The sequence below is a fragment of the Crinia signifera genome, chromosome 11, assembly GCF_055691185.1.
Source record: "Crinia signifera chromosome 11, ASM5569118v1, whole genome shotgun sequence".
NCBI lineage: Eukaryota > Metazoa > Chordata > Amphibia > Anura > Myobatrachidae > Crinia > Crinia signifera.
Window position 1 is genome coordinate 54,426,888 of NC_139227.1, and position 27,863 is coordinate 54,454,750.

The 27,863-nt window shown below is 45.5% G+C and overlaps 2 protein-coding genes across 4 annotated transcripts in view; both read left to right on the forward strand.

Annotated features, from left to right (window-relative positions):
- CALB2 (calbindin 2) overlaps nucleotides 1-27,863 on the forward strand; it is a 234,397-nt gene that overhangs the window by 36,978 nt on the left and 169,556 nt on the right. For all 3 annotated transcript variants that reach the window (XM_083164866.1, XM_083164867.1, XM_083164865.1), the window contains exon 2: nucleotides 15,562-15,638. In XM_083164866.1, coding sequence (XP_083020992.1) covers nucleotides 15,562-15,638 — 77 coding nt within the window. The remainder of the gene's footprint in view (nucleotides 1-15,561; nucleotides 15,639-27,863) is intronic.
- On the forward strand, nucleotides 23,878-26,736 carry LOC146045352 (uncharacterized). The gene is made up of 2 exons (XM_083164123.1): nucleotides 23,878-25,383; nucleotides 25,468-26,736. Exons 1-2 carry the CDS (start codon nucleotides 25,212-25,214, stop codon nucleotides 25,791-25,793), a joined length of 498 nt encoding a protein of 165 aa, XP_083020249.1. The 5' UTR covers nucleotides 23,878-25,211; the 3' UTR covers nucleotides 25,794-26,736.

The following is a 27,863-nucleotide window of genomic DNA, read 5'->3' on the forward strand; positions in this document are numbered from 1 at the left end:
CACCTCGTGCACGCGCGTCCCCTTCCGACATACAGATGGCGCGGGGCGGGGGATGGCGGGTGGCAAGTCCTCCGCCATCCCCAGCAAAGACAAGCCCGGCGCCATCTGTATATGTTCTGTGTAGGATAAAGAGTTGAGTCTGCTGGACACGAAGAGAATTTGTATCAGTAACCACCGAGGACTTCGCCACAGTCCATTCCTCGTCACTTAGTATCCCAGCATCCTCTTCCCATTTCCCCCATAGAGTCATTAACCCATCATTGTACTTTGATTTCCCCAAAACTTTATATATCTTTGAGACTGCTTTTTTCCTGTCAGTGGAATTCACAATTATTTTAATCGGGGACTCCCTGAATGTTGGGGGGAGATTAGGAAAATATGTATTCAATGCACTCCTTAACTGTAAATATCGAAACAGTTACGTCCTAGGCAGGTTAAACTCCTCCTTTTTATTCAGGGGAAAGACAGGAGGGGAAAATAATCTGCACAGGCTGGTGCTACAGCACCCGATATGGCCCCAATTGAGACAATTCAGAATATGGATCTCACAGGGGGTGCAGCCATAGACACTAGGAAATACCAAGTGGAGGGGAAAGAAAAGAGTGTCTTTTTTGTTGGCGCACAGAGGTAAGTTGAAAAGATATTAAAATTATGAATCTTTAATGAAATTTGTTAAAAAACTGTCTCATTTGTGAAATATGAGAAAATTATGTGCAAATAAACATACAAATATGTGTCACAATATAAAAACGGCAGTGTCCTTTTTGTCTTCTCTGTTGTGGTTTGTATGAAGGTTTTTGTCTTGAGATTAGACTGGTATTTATTGGAAAATTCTATGTGAGGTATTTATTGTGCATTCATTTAAACTGAAAAGTTTGTGCAATGTATTCTGATACATGCAATATACCTTCAATTTGCTACAGTTTCTTTAAACTGTTACTGTTTATATGTGGACTTAATTGCCACTGGGGAGCATGGTATCAGTAAATGTTTTAAAATTGAGTACAGTGTTACCACTTGTAATACTTTATTACTTCAATTTTGTGGCTAGGAAAATAGTTAGAAGTATTTTCTGGCTTTATGTCACTGCAGGTGACAGTTTTTTACTTCAATATTGTACTCATTTAACAAATGCACGTAATATTCCTCACACAAGAGTAAATGTTTCCCATTAAATGGATAAAGTGAATTGCGGTACCCTATTCCTTATTATTTGATATTTTGATATGAATAATAATCAAATGCTTCTCATTAGCTGTGCGATCTGCGTTGGTTTATTGGTATGCTATTTGTTCCATACGTGTTTTTGACATATTTATCCTGATGACCATACCATGTACTTTATCTTGTAGCTTTTAATTCAAGTATGACTGATTATCTACACGGTGTATCTCAAATAAATGTTTACATCAGAAAATGATTCAGAGATATATGCTCAGCGGGAGACAGCTTATCAGTGCACGTGATTTTCTTTTTTTTTTTAAATAACGTTTTTTATTAGGCAAAGGTGATGGTACAGAGATGATCACAGTCCAGCTGTTATACAAGATTATCTAGATATCAAGTATCACAATTTGCCAAATTTTACAATATAGTCAGACTATAGAGAAGAAAGAACAATAAGTAGAGAACAGAGCACTGAGTGAAGAGAGAAAGAGAGAAGAAGCGGAAAGTTTCTAGCAGAACGGGAGGTCTCCACGTCTCTATATATTATTGCGTGGTATTCTTATGAAGACCCCGCAGTAGCTTTTTGTAGGTGGGGAGAACGTCCGTAAAAGAAGAAGAAAAGAAGGGGGAGAAGAAGGGAGAGTCTGGGGGGGAGCTGAGGTGGGGATAGGGAGGGTGGAGGGGTGTGGGGCGGTCTCCATCATGGGGGATCGAATGGGGGTGACGAGTTCTGTTGGGACAGCCATGGGGACCAAACCTTGTGAAAAGATTTGAGTGAGTGACGTATGTTAGCAGTGATAAACTCCATCTTGTAGACATACCATATCCGTGAGAGCATTGCCTGCAGAGGGGCCACAGTGGGTTTCCTCCAATCGGCTGCGATTTGACAAGTTACAGCCGAGGAGATATGTCTTAATAACTTGTGTTGGTGTGAGTTAAGTACCGGGGGTTTTAGTGGGAGTAAAAAATACTTAGGGTCGGCTGGCACAGCCACTCCCAGCAGGGTTGTCAGCAGGTCCACCACTTCCCTCCACACTCCAGCAATTTTCGGGCAAGTCCACCAAATATGGAGAAAGTTACCTTCCGCAGGGCACCCTCGCCAACATCTGTCGGACACATCAGGGAACATCTTATGTAGTCTAGAGGGAACGTAATACCAGCGATATAAAAGTTTTTGTATGTGTTTTCTTTGATTTTAACACAGATCGAGCTAGAGGCCGCGTTGTCGCGTATTTCCTCCCAGTCCTCATCGTCCAGGGATGAGCCAAGGTCTCTTTCCCAAGCTAGTTCGTGTTGGGCCCTAGACGAGGAAGTGTGAGTGTCCAACAAGGAGTAGATCGCAGAAATTAGTCCCCTAGATGTATTGCGTTTCCAACAGATGTATTCGAATGACGTCAGAGGCCTGGCTGTTAGGGTGGATAGGATTTTAGAGTGGAAGTGGCGGACCTGAAGGTAGCGAAAGAAATCTGTGTTGGGAATCGCCGAGCCCCCCCGAATATCAGAGAACTGAGGAAAAGTTGTGGTATCTGTTATATCGTTTAAGTAGAAGATGCCCTCTTTCAACCAGTTGGACAGGGTGGAACGACCCAAGCCGGGAGGGAAAACCGGGTTATGACAGAGTGGTATCAGTGGGGAAGGGAGCGGGGCTAAATTGTGCGTTTTATTCACTCTATCCCAAACCACAAGGGCACGAGAAATTACCGGGTGTGAGACAACTGAGCGTGGGCGTTTCGGTCTAGGTAGCCAGAGAAGGGACGACATTGTGGACAGACCTATGTCCTCGGATTCAATGTTCACCCAGACCTTACATGTACCCCATGGGTTGCACCACTGCACCGACTGGGACAGGCTCGAGGCGTAATAGTATCGCCTGAAATCTGGGATCCCCAGTCCACCCCGGCAGGAGGGTTTTTGCAGTAATTTTAGTCGTATGCGTGGGCGCTTTTTGTCCCATATAAATTGGGATGCTTGATATTGTAATGTTTTGAATACGTAGGGGGGAATGTATATAGGGAGGGTCTGAAAGAGGTAAAGCAGGCGCGGGAGAATGTTCATTTTAATTGAATTTATTCTGCCTATCCACGAGATGAAATAAGAGGACCAGGTAGAGAGGTCTGTTTTTATTGAGTCCAACAGCCTTGGGAAGTTAGCCTGAAAAAGTTGGTGATAATGGTGAGTTAGATATATGCCTAGGTATTTGACCTTTTTTTTGTTCCAGTTGCATGGTAATAGGGTCACTAAGTCCGTTTTCAGGGGTCCAGGAACATGGAAGTCGAGGACCTCAGTTTTCTGTACGTTTATTTTGTAACCTGAATGTTGGGAATATTGTTGTATTTCGGATAGTAGGGAGGGGACGGAATTCTTTGGGTCAGAGAGGGTCAAAAGTACGTCATCTGCATATAGTGCTATTTTGTGCTCTGAGGAGCCAATTTTAATGCCGTGTATGGTTGGGTTATTGCGTATCCTTGCCGCCAAAGGCTCCATAACAAGGGCGAAGATCAGTGGGGATAGGGGGCATCCCTGTCGGGTGCCGTTGGTTATATTAAAGCGGTCGGAGCTTGTCCCGTTGACTACAACCCGGGCGGTCGGTGTGCGGTATAGGGCTTTGATCCCCTCTAAGAAGGGTCCCTTGATGCCCACCCTTTCCAAAACTGCGAAGGCAAACGACCACGATATACGGTCGAATGCCTTTTCTGCGTCTAGGGATAGCAGCAGGGCGGGATTTTTCTGTTTTTGGATGACATGGATGAGATCAATCGCCCGTCTCGTGTTATCCGATGCCTGGCGTCCGGGAATGAAGCCTACTTGGTCTGGATGGACGAGGGATGGGAGTAACATCGCCAAGCGCCCGGCTAGAACTTTTGCATAAAGTTTTAAGTCAACGTTTAGCAGCGAGATCGGTCTATAGTTCGCGCAGTTAGATGGGTCTTTGCCCGCTTTGGGGATCACCACTATATCCGCCAGGGTTGTCTCAAGGGGAAAGGACGCGCCTTCAAGTATGTTATTAAATAGGGTCGCGAGATGTGGGGATAGTTCTTTTGCAAAGCGTTTGTAGTAAGTGGCCGTAAAGCCGTCCGGGCCTGGGGCCGCGTGAGATCGCATAGAGCGAATTGCAGTGATAACTTCTTCTTCCGTTATTTTCCCATTCAGGGATTCGAGTTGCACCTCTGACAGGGACGGGAGGGGGGTGTCTGTAAGATACGTGGGTAGCTCGTCTCGGTCGGGGGTGCGTGTGGAGGGGGGGGTCTTCAAATTGTAGAGGGAATCATAAAAAATTCGGAATTCCTTTGCTATTTCCTTGGGGTCATATGTATGAGTTCCTAATGTTGTGGAGTGTATCTTTTCAATCATCCTGGCAGCCTGCTGACGCCTAAGTTTATTAGCTAATAGCGAGTCGATTTTATCCGCTTTATCATAAAAACGTTGCCTAAGTTTTACGAGGATATTAGCCGCTCGTTGGGACAGGAGTGTGTTTAATTGGCCCCTAACGGCTTCAATCTGGGACAAAAGGTCGGGGGAAGGGGTGCTTTTGTGTTGGTCCAGTAAAGTAGTCAGCTGTAGTTCTAACACTTGTATCTGTGAGGCCCATTTCTTCCGAATGGAAGACACCTTAGATATTATCACGCCTCTGATCGTCGCTTTATGGGCCTCCCAGACAATGCCCACAGGGGTCTCTGGAGTGGAGTTTTCTTTAAAGTAATTGGTGATGGCTAATTTGACCTCCTTCAGGGAGGAGGGGTGGGTTAATAAGGAATCGTCTAGTCTCCATCTATGTGCGCCTGGGGGGCGGTCGTAAAGGGTAAGCTCGAAGTGGGTACCTGCATGATCTGTCCAAGAGAACGGTACTATACCTGCTTCTCTAGCCTGTGGTATAAGAGAGGAGGAAATGAGGAGCATGTCAATTCTGGAGTACTGTTGGTGGGGGGCTGAGAAGTGGGTGAAATCTTTAGTGTGTGGGTGCGATAGTCGCCAGGAGTCACGTAACCCATAGTGTTTCAAAGCGGCAGTGAGGGTGCGTGTGGACCTGGTGACCTCAGCTGTTTGGGTGCGGGAGAAGGAGTGGGTTTTGTCTAGCAATGGGTCTATGACGGTATTGAAATCCCCTCCAATAATGATGTGGCCTTGAGCTACCTTGTTCAATCTTTTAAAGAAGGTATCAAAAAACTGGGATTGATCCTGATTGGGGGCATAGAGTGAGACCAAGGTCACCGTCAACGACCTGATGTTTCCTATGAGGATGAGGAACCTGCCTTCTGGGTCAGTTATTGTTTTAATCAGGGTAAAGGGTACATCATTGCGTAATAAAATGGCGACTCCACGTTTTTTGCAATCCGCTGATGCAAAAAAGGTGTTAGAGAAGGAACGACCCCTTAGCTGAGAGTGGTTACCTGTAAGGTGTGTTTCTTGCAGAAAAACAACAGATGCTTTCTCCCTTCTGCAAGCTCCCAGGAGAGTCGTTCGTTTTCTAGGGGAGTTCAATCCATTAACATTTATGGATAGAAATTTAAGGGCCATTGTTAAGTATGTTGGTGTTCTACAAAGATGAGCCCGTCAGAGGGTGGAGGCCACCCCAGGGGAAAGGGGAGGGCAGGGGGGGAGAGGCGGGAGGGGGGGAAAGACACAGAGAGAATGGGCAAGAGAGCAAGAAGGAGAGTTCGAAAGAAAGGGGAATTAGAGAGCCCAAAGGGGCAAAGTCCCTGAAAAGAAGGGTCCCAATCAGGGGCCGCTATATCAAAGTACAATTCAACATACATGGTGAACTTTTATGTAAGGGAGTATGGGGGGTGGTGGAACAACAAGAGAATGGCAGTCCTGAGCCTAGGACCGCCCGGGCCAATCACGTCCCGTTCTCAGGTAACTTATACATATAAAGTCAGTCTTTGTATATAGATGAACGTCTGTAAAACTTATATCAATACTGAAAAAGAAAAGCATTGAATTAAACAACAGTAAGGATAGATCTCACCCATGACGGGTCGGCTTCGTGAGCCTGAAAGCGGTGTTATCAGCACAGTCAGTTCAATTCGGTTCGCTGTTCTCTGCTCGTCTATGGGCAACTTTCGTCCATTCTGGTGGGGGAGGAGACTGTCGCTGGGGTCTTGGGGAGGAGTTGCTCGCCTCAGCTTCTTCTAGCGGGTTCGGGGTGAGATTCAGTTTGGACAGCAGTTCTTGACCTTGAGCCAGGTTCTTGATGTTATGCGTTGAATTGTTGGCTGATACCAGAAGCATGAAGGGATAGCCCCATCTGTATCGGACATTGTGCTGACGGAGAATTCTCGTGATCGGTTGTAGGTCTCTCCGTTTCTGGATAGTTGATGGGGCCAGATCTTGAAAGAGTTGTAGTTGCATCCCCTGGAATAGTATGGTAGGGGTGTCTCGGGTGGCAGCAAGAATTCTCTCTTTCGTCTGATAGTAATGGAAGCGAACGATGACATCTCTTGGGGGTTGGGAAGTAGGAGGTTTTGGCCGAAGGGCTCTGTGTGCCCGGTCCAGTAGGCAGTCTACATCTGTTAAGGATGGAAGGATTTTTTGGAACAGGTCTTTGAGAAGGGACGGTAGGGTGGGTCCCATGACAGATTCCGCGATGTTGCGGATGCGTAGGTTGTTACGTCGGGACCGATTTTCTTGGTCTTCCTGGCGTTCTTTGAGGGCCTCCAACTCATCATGGAGCCTGGCGAGTTCCTTATCCATACGCCCCTGGGACCGGCACATGTCGTCCACCTTTGTCTCTAGGGTGTCAGTTCTGTTGCCCAGGGCAGTAAGATCTGAACGGAATTCTGAAACGGCTTTGGCGAGTTCTTGTTTGAATGCATTTTGCACGCCCTCCAGAAGCCCCGTCATAACCGCTCGGATCTGTGGGTCTATGACTGCGTCCGTTGCGTCAGGGCGGGTGGGGGAGTCTGAAAGTTGCGACGTGCTTAGGGTGGATTTGGATTTGGAGCCGAAGAAATTCCCTGCTGCCTGAGCGGCCTTCTTGCTTTTTTGAGACATCATCAACTGAAGGCTACAAGGTCAAGGGTTGTGGCTAGCACGGCTATAGAGTGTTCATCTTGTGGGGATTAGCCAAGCGGAGACTGAAGACAGATCACTCTTGAGGGACAATCATGGCCCCGGCGGGTCCCCGGGAGTGCTCAGGCGGGCATGCAGATAGGCATCGAGGCCCTGATGTATGAGAGGTGTAACTGACACAGCAACATATAGCGCGAGCTGCGTAGCCGGTATTTGAGGTCAGAAAGCAGGGGCTGTTGGGGAGTGTTTTGTCCAGGGGATCTTGTGTGGAGCTCCCGACAATATGAGTAGGTGATGTATGCTGGTATTGAGTCCCCTGGGTGCCTGCACCAAGATGGCCGCCGTTGCCCGATCTGGGAGGGGGAGCAGGTGTGCTGGTCGGGAAGCAGGGTCTGCTAGGGTATGTTTTGCCCAGGGAGTCCTGTGTGGGGGGTCCAGCAGTAAGAGCAGGTAAGATATGCTGCTTTTGAATCTCCTGGGTGCCTGCACCAAGATGGCCGCCGCTGCCCAGCAGGAGAGAGAGAGATGCACTTTTATCTCCCTAACTTGGATTTTTCTCTGTGCCAGGCCAGGGGGTAGGTTCTGGGGGGTGTGCAGGGGCACTCTGTACTCACTGGATGGGAGCGCTGCTGTCCCAGCGTCTAGCGGCCTGTTCCAGCGCTTCGCGGTGTCCCGGAGCTCCGCCGGCGGCCGCCTCCACAAATTTAGGCCGCGGCTTCTGGTACTGTGTAGGCCGCCGCCTGCAGAACAGGATATCTCCGGTCCCAGGCCTCGCAGCACGTTCGCAGTTGGGTCGGGTGGTACCTCCGCCCTTTATGCGTGTGCTCTCAGGCTCGGGGAGTGCTGTGCAGGGGCAATTTAGATGTTTTGAGCCCCTTATCCCCGGAGCTCCGTTATTGCACGTCCTCACTCGTGCGCGTCCAGGCCACGCCCCAGTGCACGTGATTTTCAATGCTGGATATGTGTCCCTTTTTTTTGGGATATTAATCAGTGCACTGCCGTCACTCCTTATTAAATGTTCAGATGTAACTGAGAATTGCTTGTGTTCTGCTTTGTTTGTTGTATGTACGCTCGTCTGTTCCAGACTCAGACAGCGTGTCTACAGCAGATGCCGGGCATTTATCTCTCAGTTATAATCACACTCGCGGTTCTCCTTGCGGCCGCTTTATAGTGCTATATGATGCACTTTATTGTGTGGATGTCAATTTAATTATAGATGGTTATTTATGGTGTGTCAATCACACCATATATGTATGTAATCAGTTTAGTGTAGATTTTCATCAGGATATTATTTAGTGCATAAGTGGCGTTTTTACAGGTTGTATCAAATAGATTATTTGAGACAAGAAGTGATTCAGGAGGATATATGCAGCAGGGGACAATTTGTCAGTGCACGTGGTTTTTAATACTGGGTATACGTCCCTCCTTTCAAAACCTTAAATGTGCCCTACCATCACTCCTTGTTTTTAAGTGTGAAAAAAGACCCACTTATGTTCTACTTTATATGTTGTATGCACGCTCGTCTGTTCTAATCTCAGACGGCGCGTCCGCACCAAGTGCCCAGCAACTATCTATCAGTTGCAAACACGCTTGCGGTCCTATTTGCGGCCGCTTCTGCTCTATGCTGTGTGCTGTGTGCGTATTGGTCTATGCACACAGAAATACAATGCTATAGTATATGCCGTGCAGTTTGCAAATTGATTACTGATTCTATGTGCTGTGACACTCGCGGTCTTAGCCGCGAACGCAGTATCGCTCTAAATATATTTAGGGTGCAACACAATTCACAATAATTACATTTAAATCATTTTCAAACACACATAAGGACAAAGACTCCCGTGACGCTGACGCGCGTTTCACGGTTAACAGTTTTATCAAGGCGTTTATTTGAGATACACCGTGTAGATAATCAGTCATACTTGAATTAAAAGCTACAAGATAAAGTACATGGTATGGTCATCAGGATAAATATGTCAAAAACACGTATGGAACAAATAACATACCAATAAACCAACGCAGATCGCACAGCTAATTAGAAGCATTTTATTATTATTCATATCAAAATATAAAATAATAAGGAATAGGGTACCGCAATTCACTTTATCCATTTAATGGGAAACATTTACTCTTGTGTGAGGAATATTACGTGCATTTGTAAATGAGTACAATATTGAAGTAAAAAACTGTCACCTGCAGTGACATAAAGCCAGAAAATACTTCTAACTATTTTCCTAGCCACAAAATTGAAGTAATAAAGTATTACAAGTGGTAACACTGTACTCAATTTAAAAACATTTACTGATACCATGCTCCCCAGTGGCAATTAAGTCCACATATAAACAGTAACAGTTTAAAGAAACTGTAGCAAATTGAAGGGATATTGCATGTATCAGAATACATTGCACAAACTTTTCAGTTTAAATGAATGCATACAATATGAGAGACTGTTCTCCAGCGCTTAAGTGGTTCCCACAGAATAAAAACACCAAGCCAGTGTTTTATATGAATGTCACAAAGTTATACCACTATTGTTGTGTTTCCATAGGTGGTAGATGGATAATTCCAAAGATATTCCTCCTCCATACACGGTACCCAAAATTGAAAAGAGAGACAGATAGTGCAGACTGTCAATGAATAACAATTTTAATGTGGGGTACACTTACAATGGGGAAGAATAAAAAGGCATGGATCTCCTCAACCCGGGGCAATACAGGAATTGGAACAGTCACAGCAGCTGGGCAATCCAGTCTAGATCTGGCAATAGTCCTTCTCACTGGATGTCCAATATAACGAGTCCCCGGTCCAGAGTCCAACAAAAACAAGGGGTTAAGATAACGCTAAACGTGTTTCGGATCTACCTGATCCTTTTTCAATAGCGTGCTTAACCTTCTCATACAGACGCTTTAAATACCTGTGCTAAGCTGCACTTGTTTCCGCGTTCCCAGCGGAAACAGTATGGCCGTGCGTGTCAAATGGCCGGAAATGCGATCCACCATGCTAGGTGATGGTGCGCACATCAATAACATGTAGCGTCTTTTGCTTGTGATGTAATTTAAAGATGGCTGTGCGTTCCAAGGCTGTTAATTATGCGTTCCAACATCGGGATAACGCAATCTTGTCAGAAATATAACATCACCGTTAGGAATCCGCATTAACATCATGCATAATAGGTATATTAAATCAACAGAATAAAATACATTATTTAAAATACAAAGTGAGGTATATAATGTTTATACATGAATAAAAATGATGATACAGTCAATATCTAAAAACGGAGGGATGGTCGTTATTAAGACAAGAAATGCTTAAGTTCGAACTCACCGTTTAACCCCCCTGGACCGAGAGTGTCAAGACGGTGGATCCATCTCATCTCTGTCTGAGACAGTCTTTTTTCAATGTCTCTTGTACGCCATCTAGGGGTTATCATTTGAATCCCACAGAAATTGATTAAAAAGCATTCCTTGGATTTATGGTGAATTTTAAAATGATTAGAAAGATTGTGCGTAGCTAGACCCTTTCTAATGTTATATATGTGTTCTGCTAAACGCACTTTTAAATGGCGACTGGTTTTACCAACATAAAATAAATTACAAGAACACTCTAATAAATATATAACATTCTTGGAGTGACATGTTATGAATTCATTTATCAGGTATTTTTTTATCTTTAACTTTCAATTCAGATATCTTACGATGGGGATTTTTTACAGATTTACACATAAGGCAGTCGCCACAACGATGGAATCCTTTTGTACGGATACTCTGTCGCGTGGTGTTATCGATGGTACTTTTCACCAGATGGTTTTTCAATGACTGGGCCTTTCGGTAAATAAAAACAGGTTTAGAGGGGATTAAATGTCCCAAAATGGGATCCTGTTTAATCAAATGCCAGTTTTTATTAAAAATATTTTCAATTTTAAAATGGATGTTGTTATATTGTGATATAAATGCCCACTGGTATTTATTGTTCGTCTCATTCTTGGGTTCTTTTACAGTTAATAGATCATTTCTCTCAATGGCTTCAATTTTGTTTTTAGCCTTTGTGAGAACCTCTGTGGAGTAGCCTTTTACCTCCAATCTTTCTTTTACTTCATTAATTTGTTGTTCACAGACCAACATATCGGAACAATTCCTTTTAATTCTAGTGAACTGTCCGAATGGAATACCGTTCAGCCAATTTTTGTGATGTTGGCTGGTTGTTTCAATGTATCCATTAGAATCAGTTGGCTTTCTGAAGGTTTTGGTATTAATTTGATTGTTTTCAACATATATAGTTAAGTCTAAAAATGAAATTTCTGACAAACTAGTGTTAAAACTTAAATGGATAGAAAAGTCATTAATATTAAGGTTCTCACAAAAAGTTAAAAGACTGTCTTGACCATCCCTCCAGAAATGAATGCACAATAAATACCTCACATAGAATTTCCCAATAAATACCAGTCTAATCTCAAGACAAAAACCTTCATACAAACCACAACAGAGAAGACAAAAAGGACACTGCCGTTTTTATATTGTGACACATATTTGTATGTTTATTTGCACATAATTTTCTCATAATTCACAAATGAGACAGTTTTTTAACAAATTTCATTAAAGATTCATAATTTTAATATCTTTTCAACTTACCTCTGTGCGCCAACAAAAAAGACACTCTTTTCTTTCCCCTACACTTTAAACTCCTCCTTCAGCTGTAAAAAAGATTTCAGCCCTGTAGGGCCATCAGAGGCAGAACTCTGGGAGGCAATGGAGTCATCTGCCGCCGGGCTCCTGCTCCCATGGGGGCACCTCTTCTCCGCTGTGAGTTTGAATCAGTTTATTGAAAGCCGTTGATATCGCTTCTGTGGCTGACTTCCCCTCCCAGCAGGACCAAAGATGTCACACACTCTTTATTCTAAACATAATATCCATACATACTGTACATACATGCATGGAGGGGGGGCACCAATATTTATCTTGCCGGGCAACTGGGATGAACTTACTCCACTGAGGGCCATAAATTTGAATCAAACTGGTTACCAAGAATGGATACCAGGCTTCCTTAATCTGTAATGCTTTAACCTCCCTAGGAGTGAGCAAGTCTTCTATCAGATGTTCCTTATCTATAAATTTTATTTCCATGATTTGGTTTGTTTCCCTCCAGACTTTCATAGCTTGGGAAACCAAAGGAGGATCCGCAGGGAAATTGCGTCCCTGCAGAATCCTATGGAAGGGGGTAATACCTGGAGTAGAAGCAGCGACCAGTGCCTTAACCATATCACTACCATCTTCTTCTCCTCTTAACCATGTTTTTAATTGTGTTAATTGAGAGGCGATATAGTATCTTCTAAGGTCTGGAAGTCCCATACCACCATCGACCCTATCTCTTATTAAGTTATTAAGCTGGATCTTCCGGCGGGTACCATTCCAAATAAATGAAGATATAATACTATTACATTTCCTGAATAATGATTTCGGAAGATATATCGGGGATTGTTGAATAAGGTACAAAAATTTAGGGAGAATTGTCATCTTGACCAGATTTACTCTGCCTGATGGTATTAATGGTAGTTTACTCCATGATTTTATTTTTTTCCACAACCACTGAAACAGCGGTTGAATGTTCAGTTGGACAAACTCTTTAGGATCACGGGATATATAAACCCCCAAATATTTAAACGTTACGGCCCATTGTAAGGGGAGGGGGGAGATTGTACATAATTAGCTGGAGCCCCTACTGGAAAGATTATTGATTTTGCCCAGTTAATTCTAAATCCCGAGAAATCTCCAAACTCTTTAATCAAATTCAAGACTAGGGGGAGAGACGCTGCATAATGGTTCATGAATATTAACAGATCGTCTGCGTAGAGTGATACTGTGTCAGTTCGATCTCCAATCTTAAATCCGGTAAATCCTGGATTTTGCCTCATCATACAGGCCAGGGGCTCGATTGCCAAGGCGAACAGAACAGGGGAAAGAGGGCATCCCTGCCTCGTCCCTCTGGCAAGTTGAAAAAAAGGAGAAGTCCAGCCATTTACAGACACCCGTGCTGATGGTATATATTGTATTAAGAAACAAAGGCACTTACAGGTGACTTTAAAATAAAACTTATCTTATGAAAAGTACATTTTCAGTTCCTGATGATGTCATATTTAATTAGAGGTTCAGGAACTGAGTTCCTGCTGGTTCCTACTGAAAAATAGCTCTGCCTGTACCATATTATAGAAACATAGAACATAGAAACATAGAATTTGACGGCAGATAAGAACCACTTGGCCCATTTAGTCTGCCCCTTTTTTTAAACATGTTATCTCAAACCATATTTGATCCTTATTTTTTTGTAAGGATATCAATATGCTTATCCCAAGCATGTTTAAATTGTACTACTGTATTTGCATCTACCACCTCTGATGGTAGGCTATTCCACTTATCTACTACTCTTTCTGTGAAGTAATTCTTCCTCACATTTCCCCTGAATCTTCCTCCCTCCAGTTTCAGTGCATTTTATTTCCATGATTTGGTTTGTTCTGTTCTGTTGCTCCTCTTCCTGTGAAGAATGTCTCCCACCTGTACCTTGTTAAAACCCTTGATATATTTGAAAGTTTCTATCATGTCCCCCCTTTTCCTTCTCTGCTCTAAAGTATACATATTAAGATCTTTTAGTCTTTCCTGGTACGTTTTGTGATGTAGGCCATGCACCATTTTAGTTGCTCTTCTTTGTACAGTCTCTAATGTATTTATATCCTTCTGGAGATATGGCCTCCAGAACTGAACACAATACTCTAGGTGAGGTCGTACCAATGACCTATACAGTGGCATTACTTCTTTCTTTCTACTGCTGATACCTCTCCCTATGCAACCAAGCATCTGACTTGCCTTCTTCATTGCTTTGTTACATTGCCTACCTGCTTTTAAGTCCGCTGAAATAGTGACACCTAGATCCCTCTCTTCCTCAGTAGTTTCCATTATAGTGCCATTTATACTATATTTAGCCTTTGGATTTCTGAGACCCAAGTGCATGATTCTGCATTTTTTGGCATTAAACTGTAGTTGCCATTCTCTTGACCATTTCTCTAATCTACCTAGATCCTCAATCATTTGTTTTACCCCTCCTTGTGTGTCTACCCTGTTGCATACCTTTGTGTCATCTGCAAAAAGGCACATTTTACCCTCAATTCCATTTGCAATATCACCAATAAAGATATTAAAAAGCACCGGTCCAAGTACAGATCCCTGGGGTACTCCACTTGTAACCTTTCCCTCCTTTGACTGTACTCCGTTTACTACAACTCTCTGTTTTCTGTCCTGCAACCACGCTCTTATCCACTCAACTATCTTAGAATCCAATCCCAAGCTTTCAAGTTTATTTAACAGTCTGCGATGTGGGACAGTGTCAAAAGCTTTACTAAAGTCTAGATAAGCTACATCTACAGCCCCACCTTGATCCATTACTTTAGTCACCCAGTCAAAAAAGTCAATAAGATTTGTTTGACATGATCTTCCTCCAGTATTATACCCTTGTTTCAAGCCCTCATGCCCTTCCAGGGCCGGCGCCACCACTAGGCAAACCTAGGCATTTGCCTAGGGCGCCGGCCACTGGAGGGCGGAAAATGCCGCCCGGGTACCTGTCCTACCGGCGCTGTCTATTTCAATCTGGCGGCGGAGGCAGCGGGGGTCCCTGCAGTCTATTAAAAATCACGAGCGCTATCCGCCGGGCTATGCGGAAGCGCTTCTAGTGTGAAAACTCTGGCAGCACGGCGCACGCTGATCTCAGCCAATCAGCGTGCTGCCAGAGTTTTCACACTAGAAGCGCTTCCGCATAGCCCGGCGGATAGCGCTCGTGATTTTTAATAGACTGCAGGGACCCCCGCTGCCTCCGCCGCCAGATTGAAATAGACAGCGCCGGTAGGACAGGTACCACCTCACACACACCACCCACCCACCCACCCCCCCCCCCCCCCCGGCACCGGGGCGCCCCCAGCCCGACTCGCCTGGGGCGCTCCGGTGCCTTGCACCGGCCCTGTGCCCTTCACCTATTATATCCCTGCCACCAGCCTGCATCCTGCTGTCATGATGGTGGGACTATTTTTATACAGAGGCCTGGCTCTGCCGCCCCTCCATTGCTAATCTGGCAATGCATCTGTGATTATTACACCACTAGCTATTGCTATTACCAGTAATATTAGGGCATAGAGAGGAGGAAATGGGTGGAATAGTAGCATGTGCAGCACAGGGGACACCAGCCGTTTCACCATGTGCACCCCCGTTCGACATTGTTAGCGATTTGTGGAACCCCATTAATAGCATATTATAACAGGTTATATTGTGTTACTGTGTATTGTACTATTGTGTCCTGGATACTAGCTAGCTGGGAGCCCTGACCTGCCATGTTCTCTCTTCTCTCCTTCAGGTAATGGGTACATTGAAGGTACAGAGCTGGAAAACTTCTTCCAGGAATTGGAGACTGCAAGGAGAGGAGCTGGAGTGGTAAGAGATATCTGTGGTGTGAGTGATAATCCCTGTGTATCAAAAGGCTATAGAAACGTATGCCACGCTTAGGAAAGTAATACTCAGTCATTCATAACACAGTAATGGTATCACTCACCCAGTCCCGGAGATGTCAGAGGAATGTATCACTGACCTAGCCCTGGAGTTGTTGGAGGAAAGTATCACTGACCTAGTCCGGGAGATGTCGGAATATAGCAACACTGATCTAGTCCCAGAGATGTTGGTGGAAAGTGTCACTGACCTAGTCCCGGGGATGTCAGAGGAAAGTATCACTGACCTAGTCCCTGGGATGTCGAAGGAAGGTAACACTGACCAAGTCCTGGAGTTGTTGGAGGAAAGTAACACTGACCTAGTCCCTGGGATATCGGAGGAAGGTAACACTGGCCTAGTCCTGGGGATGTCGGAGGAAAGTATCACTGACCTAGTCCTGGAGCTGTTGGAGGAAAGTGACACCGACCTAGTCCTGGAGACGTCAGCGGAAAGTATCACTGACCTAGTCCCGGAAATGATGGAGGAAAGTACCAATGACCTAGACCTGGAGATGTCAAAGGAAAGTATTATTGACATAGTCCCAGAGATGTCAAAGGAAAGTAACACTGACCTAGTCCCAGAGATGTCAGAGGAAAGTAACACTGACCTAGTCCCTGGGATGTCGGAGGCAAGTAACACTGATCTAGTCCCTGGGATGTTGGAGGAAAGTATCACTGACCTAATCCTGGAGATCTCAAAGGAAAGTATTTCTAACCTAGTCCCGGAGATGTAAGCAGAAAGTAACACTGACCTAGTCCCGGAGATGTTGGAGGAAAGTAACACTGACCTAGTCCGGAGTTGTCAGAGGAAAGTATCACTGACCTAGTCCCTGGGATGTCCAAGGAAGGTAACACTGGCCTAGTCCTGGGGATGTCGGAGGAAAGTAAAACCGACCTAGTCCTGGAGACGTCAGCGGGAAGTATCACAGACCTAGTCCCGGAGATGATAGAGGAAAGTACCAATGACCTAGACCTGGAGATGTCAAAGGAAAGTATTACTGACCTAGTCCCAGAGATGTCAAAGGAAAGTAACACTGACCTAGTCCTAGAGATGTCATTGGAAAGTAACACTGACCTAGTCCCTGGGATGTCGGAGGAAGGTAACACTGACCTAGTCCCTGGGGATGTCGGAGGAAGGTAAGACTGGCCTAATCCTGGGGATGTCGGAGGACGCTAACACTGGCCTAGTCCTGGGGATGTCAGAGGAAAGAAACACTGGCCTAGCCCTGGGGATGTCGGAGGAAAGTAACACTGACCTAGTCCTTGGCATATCGGAGGTAAGTAACACTGACTTAGTGCTGGAGTTGTTGGAGGAAAGTAACACTGATCTAGTCCCTGGGATGTCGGAGGAAAGTAACACTGACCTAGTCCTGGAGTTGTTGGAGGAAATTATCACTGGCCTAGTACTGGATATGTCGGAGGAAGGTAACACTGGCCCTGGGGATGTCAGAGGAAAGTAACACTGACCTAGTCCCTGGAATGTCGGAGGCAAGTAACACTGACCAAGTCCCTGGGATGTCAGAGGAAAATATCCCTGACCTAGTCCTGGGGATGTCGGATGAAAGTAACACTGACCTAGTACCAGAGATGTTGGTGGAAAGTATCACTGACCTAGTCTCATAGTTGTCAGAGGAAAATATCCCTGACCTAGTCCTGGAGGTGTCAGAGGAAGGTAACACTGGCCTAGTCCTGGGGATGTCAGAGGGAGGTAACACTGGCCTAGTCCGGGGATATCAGAGGAAAGTAACACTGGCCTAGTCCTGGGGATGTCAGAGGAAGGTAACACTGGCCTAGTCCTGAGGATGTCAGAGGAAGGTAACACTGGCCTAGTCCTGGGGATGTCGGAGGAAAGTAACACTGACCTAGTCCCTGGGATATCAGAGGAAAGTATCACTGACCTAGTCCTGGAGTTGTTGGAGGAAAATAACACTGACCTAGTCCCTGGGATGTCGTAGGAAGGAAACACTAGCCTAGTCCCTGGGATGTCAGAGGAAAGTATCACTGACCTACTGTAGTCCTGGAGTTATTGAAGGAAAGTAACACTGACCTAACCTAGTCCCGGAGATGTTGGAGGAAAATAACACTGACCTAGTCCCAGAGATGTCAGAGGAAAGTAAAGGTGGCCATACACATGCAGATTTATCTGCAGATCTGTCTGGTTGGAACAAAAATATGGTTATGGATGAGAGCAAATGACAGTTGACCATTTGCTTGGAAATGCTGGAAAACTGACAAACTGTTACTCATCCATAACCATGTTTTTGTTCCAACCAGCCAGATCTGAAGATAGATCTTAAGGCCCCCATACATTAGGCCGACTTGTCCTAGGGACAAATCGGACCCAATTTACCTGCGAGCCGCCCGGCAGCTCCCCGGGAGGCTCACATACAATTTGGCACTTGATGTGCCATTTTTACATGGGATAAATCGCATGCGATTTATCCCATGTAAAAAAAACCCCGGGGAGCTGCAGGGCGGTGAGCAGTAGTGGGGGCGGGCAGCGGCAGTAGTGGGGACGGGCAGCGGTGGTGGGGGCGGCCAGCGGCGGTAGTGGGGGCGGGCAGCGGCGGCGGTGGGGGGGGCGGTCAGCGGCAGCGGGGACGGGCGGCGTTTGCGGTGAGCGCAGTGTACTTACACATAGCAGCAGCGGCGGGGACGGGACGCGCAGTGGCGGCTATTATATTTTTTAAATACTTGTCAAATGACCGGCCGCTCTCTGATTGGCTGAGAGCTCTCCGGCCAATCAGAGAGCGGCCGGTCATTTGACAAGTATTTTAAAAATATAATAGCCGCCACTGCGCGTCCCGTCCCCGCCGCTGCTGCTATGTGTAAGTACACTGCGCTCACCGCACACGCTGCCCGTCCCCACCGCCGCTGGCCGCCCCCACCACCGCTGCCGCTGGCCGCCCCCACCACCGCTGCCGCTGGCCGCCCCCACTACTCCCCTGGTGTCTGTATGCATATGCCTGTCAGGTGGCAGGCATATGCATACAGGGAGGTCGGACGTGATCGTATGTACAGACCGTCCGACCTCCCTGATCCGGTCCGATGCGCACGGGACCGCGCATCGGATCGGATCAAATGTCACATACCTACGATTTTAAGCCGATTTCATCCGATTATCGGCACAAAGTGCCGAAATCGGATGAAATCGTCCCAAAATCGCATAGTGTATGGGGGCCTTTACTAGTGTATGGGCACCTTAACACTGACCTAGTACCGGAGATGTCGGATAAACGTAACTCTGACCTAGTCCAAGAGATGTCTGAGGATAGCACCACGAACCTAGTCCCTGAGTTGTTGGTGGAAAGTAACACTGACCTAGTCCTTGAGTTGTCAGATGAAAGTAACACTAACCTAGTCCCGGAGATGTAGGAGGAAAGTAACATTGACCTACAGATGAATCATTCCTTGTCTTTGCTGGCGATCCGCCAGCAGCATGCTGCTGGTGGATCGCCAGCAACACGGCGCCGCTATCTGACTGTGACGCGCGTGCGTGGGGGTCACAGTATCGGGGCGGCGAGGCGGACGCATTACTGTCCGCCTCCCGCTCGAGGGGCGGGGGGGGACCCGAGGAGGCTACGGGGGGTGCGGTCGACCGGTGTGGGCACCGGGCGACCGAGGGCAGCACCGTCGGAAGGGGACGCGCGCGCACCTCGTGCGCGCGCGTCCCCTTCCGGCAAACAGATGGCGGCGGGGCAGGGGATGGCGATGGCGACGCCATCGCCATCCCCTGCAAAGATGAAGTTGTCGGATGAAAGTAACACTGACCTAACCTAGTCCCGGAGATGTTGGAGGCTAGTAACACTGACCTAGTCCCGGAGATGTCGGAGGATAGTAACACTGACCTAGTCCCGGAGTTGTTGGTGGAAAGTAACACTTACTTTCATTCGACATCTCCAGGACTAGGTCACACTGACCTAGCCTAGTCCCGGAGATGTCGGAGGATAGTAACACTGACCTAGTCCTGGAGATGTCGGAGGATAGTAACACTAACCTAGTCCCGGAGATGTCGGAGGATAGTAACACTGACCTAGTCCCGGAGATGTCGGATGAAAGTAACACTGACCTAGTCCCGGAGATGTCAGAGGAAAGTAACACTGACCTAGTCCCGGAGTTACATAGTTACATAGGACCCTATTCTGGTTAAGGCAGCCGTGCGTACGTACGTTCCGTATCAGCGTACGTTTGCCGTACGCGGCCGTTGAGCGAAAGTCCACCCACAAAACAGCCGCATACGTACGGGCACAAACACTGACAAAGGGGAGTGTAGTACAATTGAGCGTACGCCAACGTACACGGACAGATCACCCCTTAGACTCCGACAACTGGCGTACAACAGAGCGTACGCCGCCGTTTACGGACATCTCTCGTCCGTCTTCCCACCGACTTCTTGCGGCTATCTGAGCGTACGCCACCGTGCACGGACGGGTCTCTATTGTTTTCAATGGAAAACTCAGCGTATGTCACCGATCGTGAGAGTGAGCGTACGTCCGTGCACGCTGGCATACCCTTCACATATATGGCCCTGCTAATCTAGCCTTTAATTATGATTAAGCCAATTAAATGAAATTCTAATTGTTAATCAATTATTGTTTTAGATTAACTCAATTGTCTACCTTAATGAACAGCCTAATAATATATTAATATATAATAAATTAATAATATTTAATCACTATCTATGTGTCCCCACATTGCTTTTACATTTAAATAAAGTCATGGTGTTGTTTGTGTGTATGTACTAAATTATGTCAATAATTAGTTTAATCCCATTTTGTAACATGTATACCTACCCTGATGTTATGTGTGATGTTTTAATCTAAAAACAATAAAAAAATCATGCCTTTTCACTATGTGTTATTTCACCCCAAAACACACACATTCACACATCATTCGTTACCCCTCACCTCAAATTACCAATATAACTTACATTACACATCTGTATGTACCTGCCCTTACAAACCCTCTCAAATATTTATAATTAAAAACACAGGCAACTTCTAACTTTACAAAAACTTTTATTGTTAACAAACATAATAAGGGAGGGATAAAAACAAATTACATGAGGGCCTCCAGACGTACAAAAAGAATATTTAAATAAAATAAAGTCAGGAATATTTCCCGCATTATATTGGCCACCTCCTCCTGGTGCTGTTCAGTGTCTGTAGTGAAGGGGAAAAACACATTATAATTAATATATATTATACACAAATGTTTATTGCATTGTAACATAATATGAATTTGTGAGTTAAGTGTGAAGGCCACATACATTTTTCAACTACATTGAAGATGGGTCTGCTGTAAACACAGTACTAAAAATTAATATGTTTACACACACATACTGTACATATTACATAACATTAAATAAATTCCTCCTTCTTGGATGAATGTATGCTGTATCCCAATTGGTAGGTTTGTGTTGGGGGACTCACCTCTAACCTCACAATTAGGCTGTGCTATTTAAGGGTAATGACATTGTTGGGGCTTAAGCACTCCTTACTAATTAAAATTTTGGACATTGCTGTACAAATTATAGGCCTAAAGCTATGTTTGTAAAGCATGCATCTGCATGGCCTCACACACTATTAACAAAACAATCTATAAATTAATGTTGCACATCATGCTGGGAAGTGGAGTTACACAACACCTGGACCCACATAACTACAACACCACTAATGTCGGATATGTCATTGGATGTACTGTTATGTCAATTATTCAAGGGGTGAGCCATGGTCACACTCAAAAAAAACACCAAGGGGACCCTTGTTCCTGGAGAAGGACAGGCCACACCTCTTGGTCGACCTGCAGTGATATGTTGCAACTAATGATAATGTTGGATACACATATGTGGTTGTTGTGATTGTTTTTGTGTAGAAATGTGTAGGTAAACATTAGGCACATTATTTACTTACGGCTAGATGACACATCCTGCTCGCCACTGGTTGGGTGTCCGGTGGTTGGGGGGGGGGGGCAGGAGCAAGGGGGATGGGATTGGATTTGGGATAGAGGCATTGGTTTGGAGTGGGGATTGGAGAGGTTGGGGTGTGGGTGGTGGGGAGGTGTAGGGTGGTTGGAAATGGGGTGGGGTGGGGGTAGGGGTGTGGGAGGAGGTAGGGGAGTGGCTGGTGGATGAGGAGGTTGATATGGGGTGGGATCCAGCATGCCCCAAAACTTCCTCCTCTGACTCCTCTTCCTCCTCGGGCCCTTCCTCTGCCTCCTCTTCCTCCTCCGGCCCTTCCTCCGCCTCCTCTTCCTCCTCCGGCCCTTCCTCTGCCTCCTCTTCCTCCTCTTGGGCTGGCTCCTCCCGTGCTGGCTCCTCCTGGGCTGCCTCCTCCCGTGCTGGCTCCTCCTGGGCTGCCTCCTCCCGGGCTGCCTCCTCCCGGGCTGCCTCCTCCCGGGCTTCCATGCGTGCCCTTGCGCGTGCTGAAATGGTCATGTTGATGGCATTGCAATCAAAGGGTTGGTTTCATAAATTTGGGGGAATTTTTTTTAACATTAGGCATGCTCATAACCTTACAAATTATCATTTCAGTTACATATACCCCCTTATACACCCCATATACACCCCCTATACACCCACATACTCATGCACATGTTTTAAAACTATAGAACTCAATGGTACAATACGCATACAGATTTGAAATGTATATACTTACATCGGGCAATATGGCGCCGAATGGCGCATAGCAGATGTGGCTGCCTCCGCTGCAGGTCAGACCAGCGCCGCTGAACCTACCCCAGGTTTCGGCGGACGCCGGTCCTGCGGTAGATTAAGCAGCGGGCAGCGTTATACGCCCGCCGCTTAGCTGCATTTGAAAGATAGGGGCCCCTGGGCCCCAGGCGCTGGTCCATTACTTGGACCAACGCCAGCAGTTCAATGTTGCTGAAGGGGGTAGCCCTTGGGGAAAACATATTGGCAATGGCGCAGTTATTAATTGCAGGTACATATATAACTTTGGGTGGTTGCTGATTGGTCTAAAAGCGAGGTTTTTTAATAATAACTTTATCAATCCATCTTGCATTAACAATATGTATGCGAATAAAAAATTACGCCGACCGTTCCGATATGCACACCATAACATACATTATGCTTTCAATGTAGAGACGTACTGTATATACAGTGTGCGAAAAATAATACACGCAACCATCAACTAATACATACGAGAAGCCTTGAAAAAGACAGGTTATCCTGTCGAAACGCGTTGGCAGGAGAGGAGCCTTGCTGTACTGCTTTGGGGAGATTTACCACTTGCATGCGGTTATGATTGGGGTATAAGGCCAATACCCCAGTCACCAGGTACCGTGCTTTTTACATCTGGTGCTCCCCGCCATTCAGTTTTTACACCAATAAATGTGTACCCCCCTTTCCTGAAAGAGGCTTTCTTGTCTTTTATATGGTGCAAATGGTGAAAACATATTGCAACTGAGAGATTTGGGCCTCTTTCCCCAAGTAAAGAAACCTTTATGCGCCTGTACCAGCAATTCCGACTTGTGAGTACGGTACGCATCCGGTTATCCAAATCCACTTGTGGTGAAATTCCCTAGTGTTATAAAAGATACCTTTATGAGCACATATCCTCAATCTTGAGTGTGAGTACCGGTACGCTAACGAAGAACCCCCTCCTGTGTTGTGACAAAGAGCATTTCCTCTTTAATTAAAGGTTCTAACCTTTATTATTATTTCTTTTTATCTCTTTCGTTGGATGGTCAAACACCTCTTCATCGCCCTTGGTCCTTTTCTGTACGAACTGCATCCACGTGGGGTTGAGTGGTGACCCCTTCTTTCGGACCGGCAGAAGAAGAGTGACTGCACCTTGGGACTGATTACTTTTTGTTTATTTGTAATACATACGCTGATAACAAGGCACATACAACATGCTTTCAATGTAGAGACGTACTGTATATACAGTGTGCGAAAAATAATACACGCAACCATCTACTAATACATACGCTGATAACAAGGCACATACAACATGTTGGTGTATGACACATTTATCCTTATAACAAATGTAGGAAAAGCATTGTTATGTTGGTATGTTTATACATTTGTGTTAAAAAGCATACATGTACTCCCAACAGAGACCACCTGAAAACACTCATCATTGGAATAACATGTGCACACATTTCACCATGTAGCACACAATGGTCAACAACCTGTGCATGTACATGTACAGGTGAATGCTCAGGTGCGTTGAGACCAGCGTAATTTCCACGGTCATAAACGTGGAAATTATCGCCGGGAAAAACTGTGAAAATTAGCTACTACATTGCGGTAAAAATATACGCCCCCTTGATCCAGGCGGGAAATTACCATATAAATATCCAGTCAGATGCTGGCCATAATTGCTGCAAACATGTCTGATTCAGATGATTCCGCAGCTGAGGACGCCCTACGAAGAGCACAAGCAGAATCCCTGCTTGAAAGTTTGAGGCAGAGGGAGCAGGAGCGGAGAAGGAGGGCCCAAGACCAAGGGGGCCCCTCACTAACAACGCCACCAGCTCCACAAGGGCCAAGCAACCAGCCACAACAACAGGTAGCATCTCTCCAAACATGTGAGACCCAGCAGGTGCATGGTGAGAGAACTGGGGCCACCAGAAAACGACCTGCACCATCTAGGCCGAGTACTGAGCAGGATACCACCACCAAAAAAAGAAACCCTGCATTTCTAGAGGCAGAATTGAGCATTTTAGTTCCCAGGGCACGAGAATGGATAGAATTGCCAACCAGGAAGCCGGGTGCCAGTGCAAGAAAAAACCTTTGGGAGAAGATCACAGAGGAAGTGAACCAGGTGTCAAAAGTGGAAAGAGAGATGGCATCAGTGAAGAAAAGGCAAGTGTGTTGCTCCACCTGATAATGTCATATGTGTGTACATATGTTACATGTATGTTTTGATAGTAATAGGAAGGTGTGTTTGTAGATATTGCTACACTTCACTGTCACATATGAACACAACGATGTCTAATAACCCACATTTATATATGAAACATGCATCATTGGTGTGATGTGAGGTCATGGGCACACTTCTGCTCATGTGAAGTATGTGATGTGACAACAGAAAGTGTGTAGTTGTTAAAGAGTTGTAGTAACAAGTTCCAGATGATGCTACTGAAACAATGATGTCAAAACTGTGCACATGTAGCTGGTGTGAAACTACACATCCCAGCATGTCTTCCCATAGTTAAATAACTCCATATTATCCACACTGTCAAGCTATGGTGGGATGTGTAGTTTCACTACAGGTGGAGGTGCATAATTTGTCCAGGGATGATGTCATTTCTGCATAGTGATATATGTATGTGCATTTAGTGGGCTAATGAATTAGATGAGACACTGAAATGCCTCATAATGGAGACATTAATGTGTGTGTGGGAAACATAAGCACCAAAAACATAAGGTCACCCACACTAGGAAATGTAACGTAGTCATGATGTTCACTAGCACAGTGGTGCACATATCTCATGGTGATATTTGTATGTTTTTACTTGTAGGTGGTCAGACTTTAAAACTACACTGAAGAGGAAGATGACTGACCAGTACAACCACAGCATGTCCACCGGGAGGGGGCCTATCCCAGAGAACCTGGAATATACCCCCCTGGAGGAGGAGGCCTTGGATGTAATTGATGTTGCCGAGGTCAGGGGGATATCCAATATGGATAGTGAGCTCCCGGTGGAGGTTTTTGCTTCTTTTGTTGGTAAGTCACAGTAATGCATTGTATTTGGTTAGTGAGATTTTTTTGTGTATGTGATGGTGACATTGTTTAAAATTATTATCCTAGAAGAAGCAGAACCAGCTGATCAACCGGCAGCATCTTCCTCTTCAGAGCCACAGGTGGAGCAAGTGGTCCAGCCTCCACCAACACGCCACCTCCCGCCACAGGCCACATCTGATGCCAGGTGGATCGAGATGCTGGACAAGATCCGGCAGCAAGGGTTGGAGGCTGCAGGCCATCACCAGCAGTGTGTGCAATTCATGGGGGATTGGAAGGAGAGCAACACCCAGCATATTGAGGCCATGCAACGCCAGACTGACATTCTGGCGGCTGGCATGCAAAGCATTGCCCAACAACTCAGCCGCCAGAATGACATTCTGCGGAGCTGCTGACCACCGCCAGGTCCCTAAGGGACAATCCCCCATCTGCTGGGCCACCCCAAGCTGCTCCCCAATCTTCCACCTCTGCTGACCCTCCTGTGTCCACTAGGGGAAGAGAGCGTAAGCCTGTCCCCAAGGCCCCATCAAAAAAGGGGAAAAAAGGGCCAAAAGAATGACACCTGGTTCACTTCCTTTGTGTTTGGACCCCAAATTTTTAAATTGCACTGGACATCCACTTCCTGAGCTGGCCATCTATCCATTTTCGTGCCATGGGCATTAAAGTCCTTATTTTGACCTCTAGAAATGCAGGTTTTATTTTTGGTGGTGTGTATCATGCTTAGTATTCTCCCTGGTTGTTGCAGGTCGTATTCTGGTGACCACATTTCTCTCACCATTGCATTTGCAGGGTAACACATGTTTGGAGATATGCAACCTGTTGTTGTTGTTGATTGTTATTTTTGACAATATGTTATATTTAATTTTTCTTTCTGATTTAAAATTGTGAACTAAGCTGTGATGCTGAACAGCAAATAAATTTAATTTAAGAATTAAAACACAATTGTTGTATGTGTAATTTCTTGTGTGAAACAAATAATACATTTATGTGTACTTACTGACCAGGGTATTTTAGTGCATTTATTGAAGTGTTGTAGAAGTTTCCCATGTGTAACCCTCTCCATGGCCATTCACATGTTCATATCCAACTTTTCCCAGCTAATTAGTTTGTGTCAGCACATGTGCAGAGCAACTTAATAGGTGAGAAAGCAGTTTCTGTGCAGGTGAGGGAACTCCAACATTAGTAGGTAAAAGCAGGTCCAGAACAATGATCTCGTCATGGAGTGGGTGAGGTAGGCAAACAGGGATCAAAATGTACATTTGTGTAGGAATGCATATGTGTCCTCCCTAAAAAACCAGTAATGTCTTGGTACAGGTATGTTAAAGATGTGTGAGTCGAACAAACATGATGAAATTGCTTGTGAACAAACATGTTAACACATTTTCATAAAAATGATTTCTCAGTGTCATAAGCAGATGTAGGAATCCTTTGTTAAAGAGATGTGATTGCAATATTGTGATTGGTGACATTTTACATCCAGAGTATAGTAAAATTAAATTCATAGCAGAGCAGAAAGTGGTACAGTAATGTATTTTGGGTGCTATACAAAGATTGTGTGCAAAATAGTGGGCATGGGCTGAAAACATTGCAGAAACATCCTTTGTAGGTGTTAGATGTGGTTTATGTATTTGTATCATAAATACAAAACATATGTATTAGAGTGAAAAGGTTGACACATGTCGACTTGTGTAGATTGAGTGTGCTGCTGTTTAAAGTATATGAAAACACTTTCTGAATGTGTGTAAATGGTTTCCAAATAACCACCTTGGCATATATAAGCAGGTCTTAAAAAGAATCTTAACTAAAATAAAACCAACCTTTACATGTAGAGAAGTGTAGAAATATATGCTTCCAATGTGTTTGAGGGCTGTGTGTGGCTTGCAGGTAGTGCAATAATGGTTTGGACTTAATAGCCTGCAGCATTGCTTATTACATTCAGGTGTATGTGTTTGAGTAGTAATCAGCGTTAATTAGCAGACACAGGCGTCCGCTCTCATGCGGTATCTGTAGGGGTGGTCTGAGGTGGCGGTTGGCGTCCGCCTGTTTTGTGTCCGAAATGAGCGGTGCTTTCTCCGATCGAGCGGTAGTAGCAGCGTACATTTTTTGTGCACACCCCCGTGTACGTCCATGTTTACGCCCAGTTTCCCTCATTATTTTGGCCGCTCCCCTCAACGCGCCCCTATGCCGCCCACTGTGACCGTACTCTTGCGGACAGGTTTTTTCACACGGAAAGACCCTCCGTGAGCGTTGTGGAGTCGTCGCGCCTGCGCATTGCGGAAGGTACGCATGCGCAGATAAAAAAAAAAACAGGAATGTACGCTTACGGCCCAGCCGCCCGAACCAGAATAACCTCCAGAGTAACATAGTAGGTAAGGCTGAAAAAAAACTTGCGTCCTTCTATTTCAACCTCGTATAGATATCCATTGCTGATTTGGTAGGTTCTGGTATTTTACAGACAAATTATA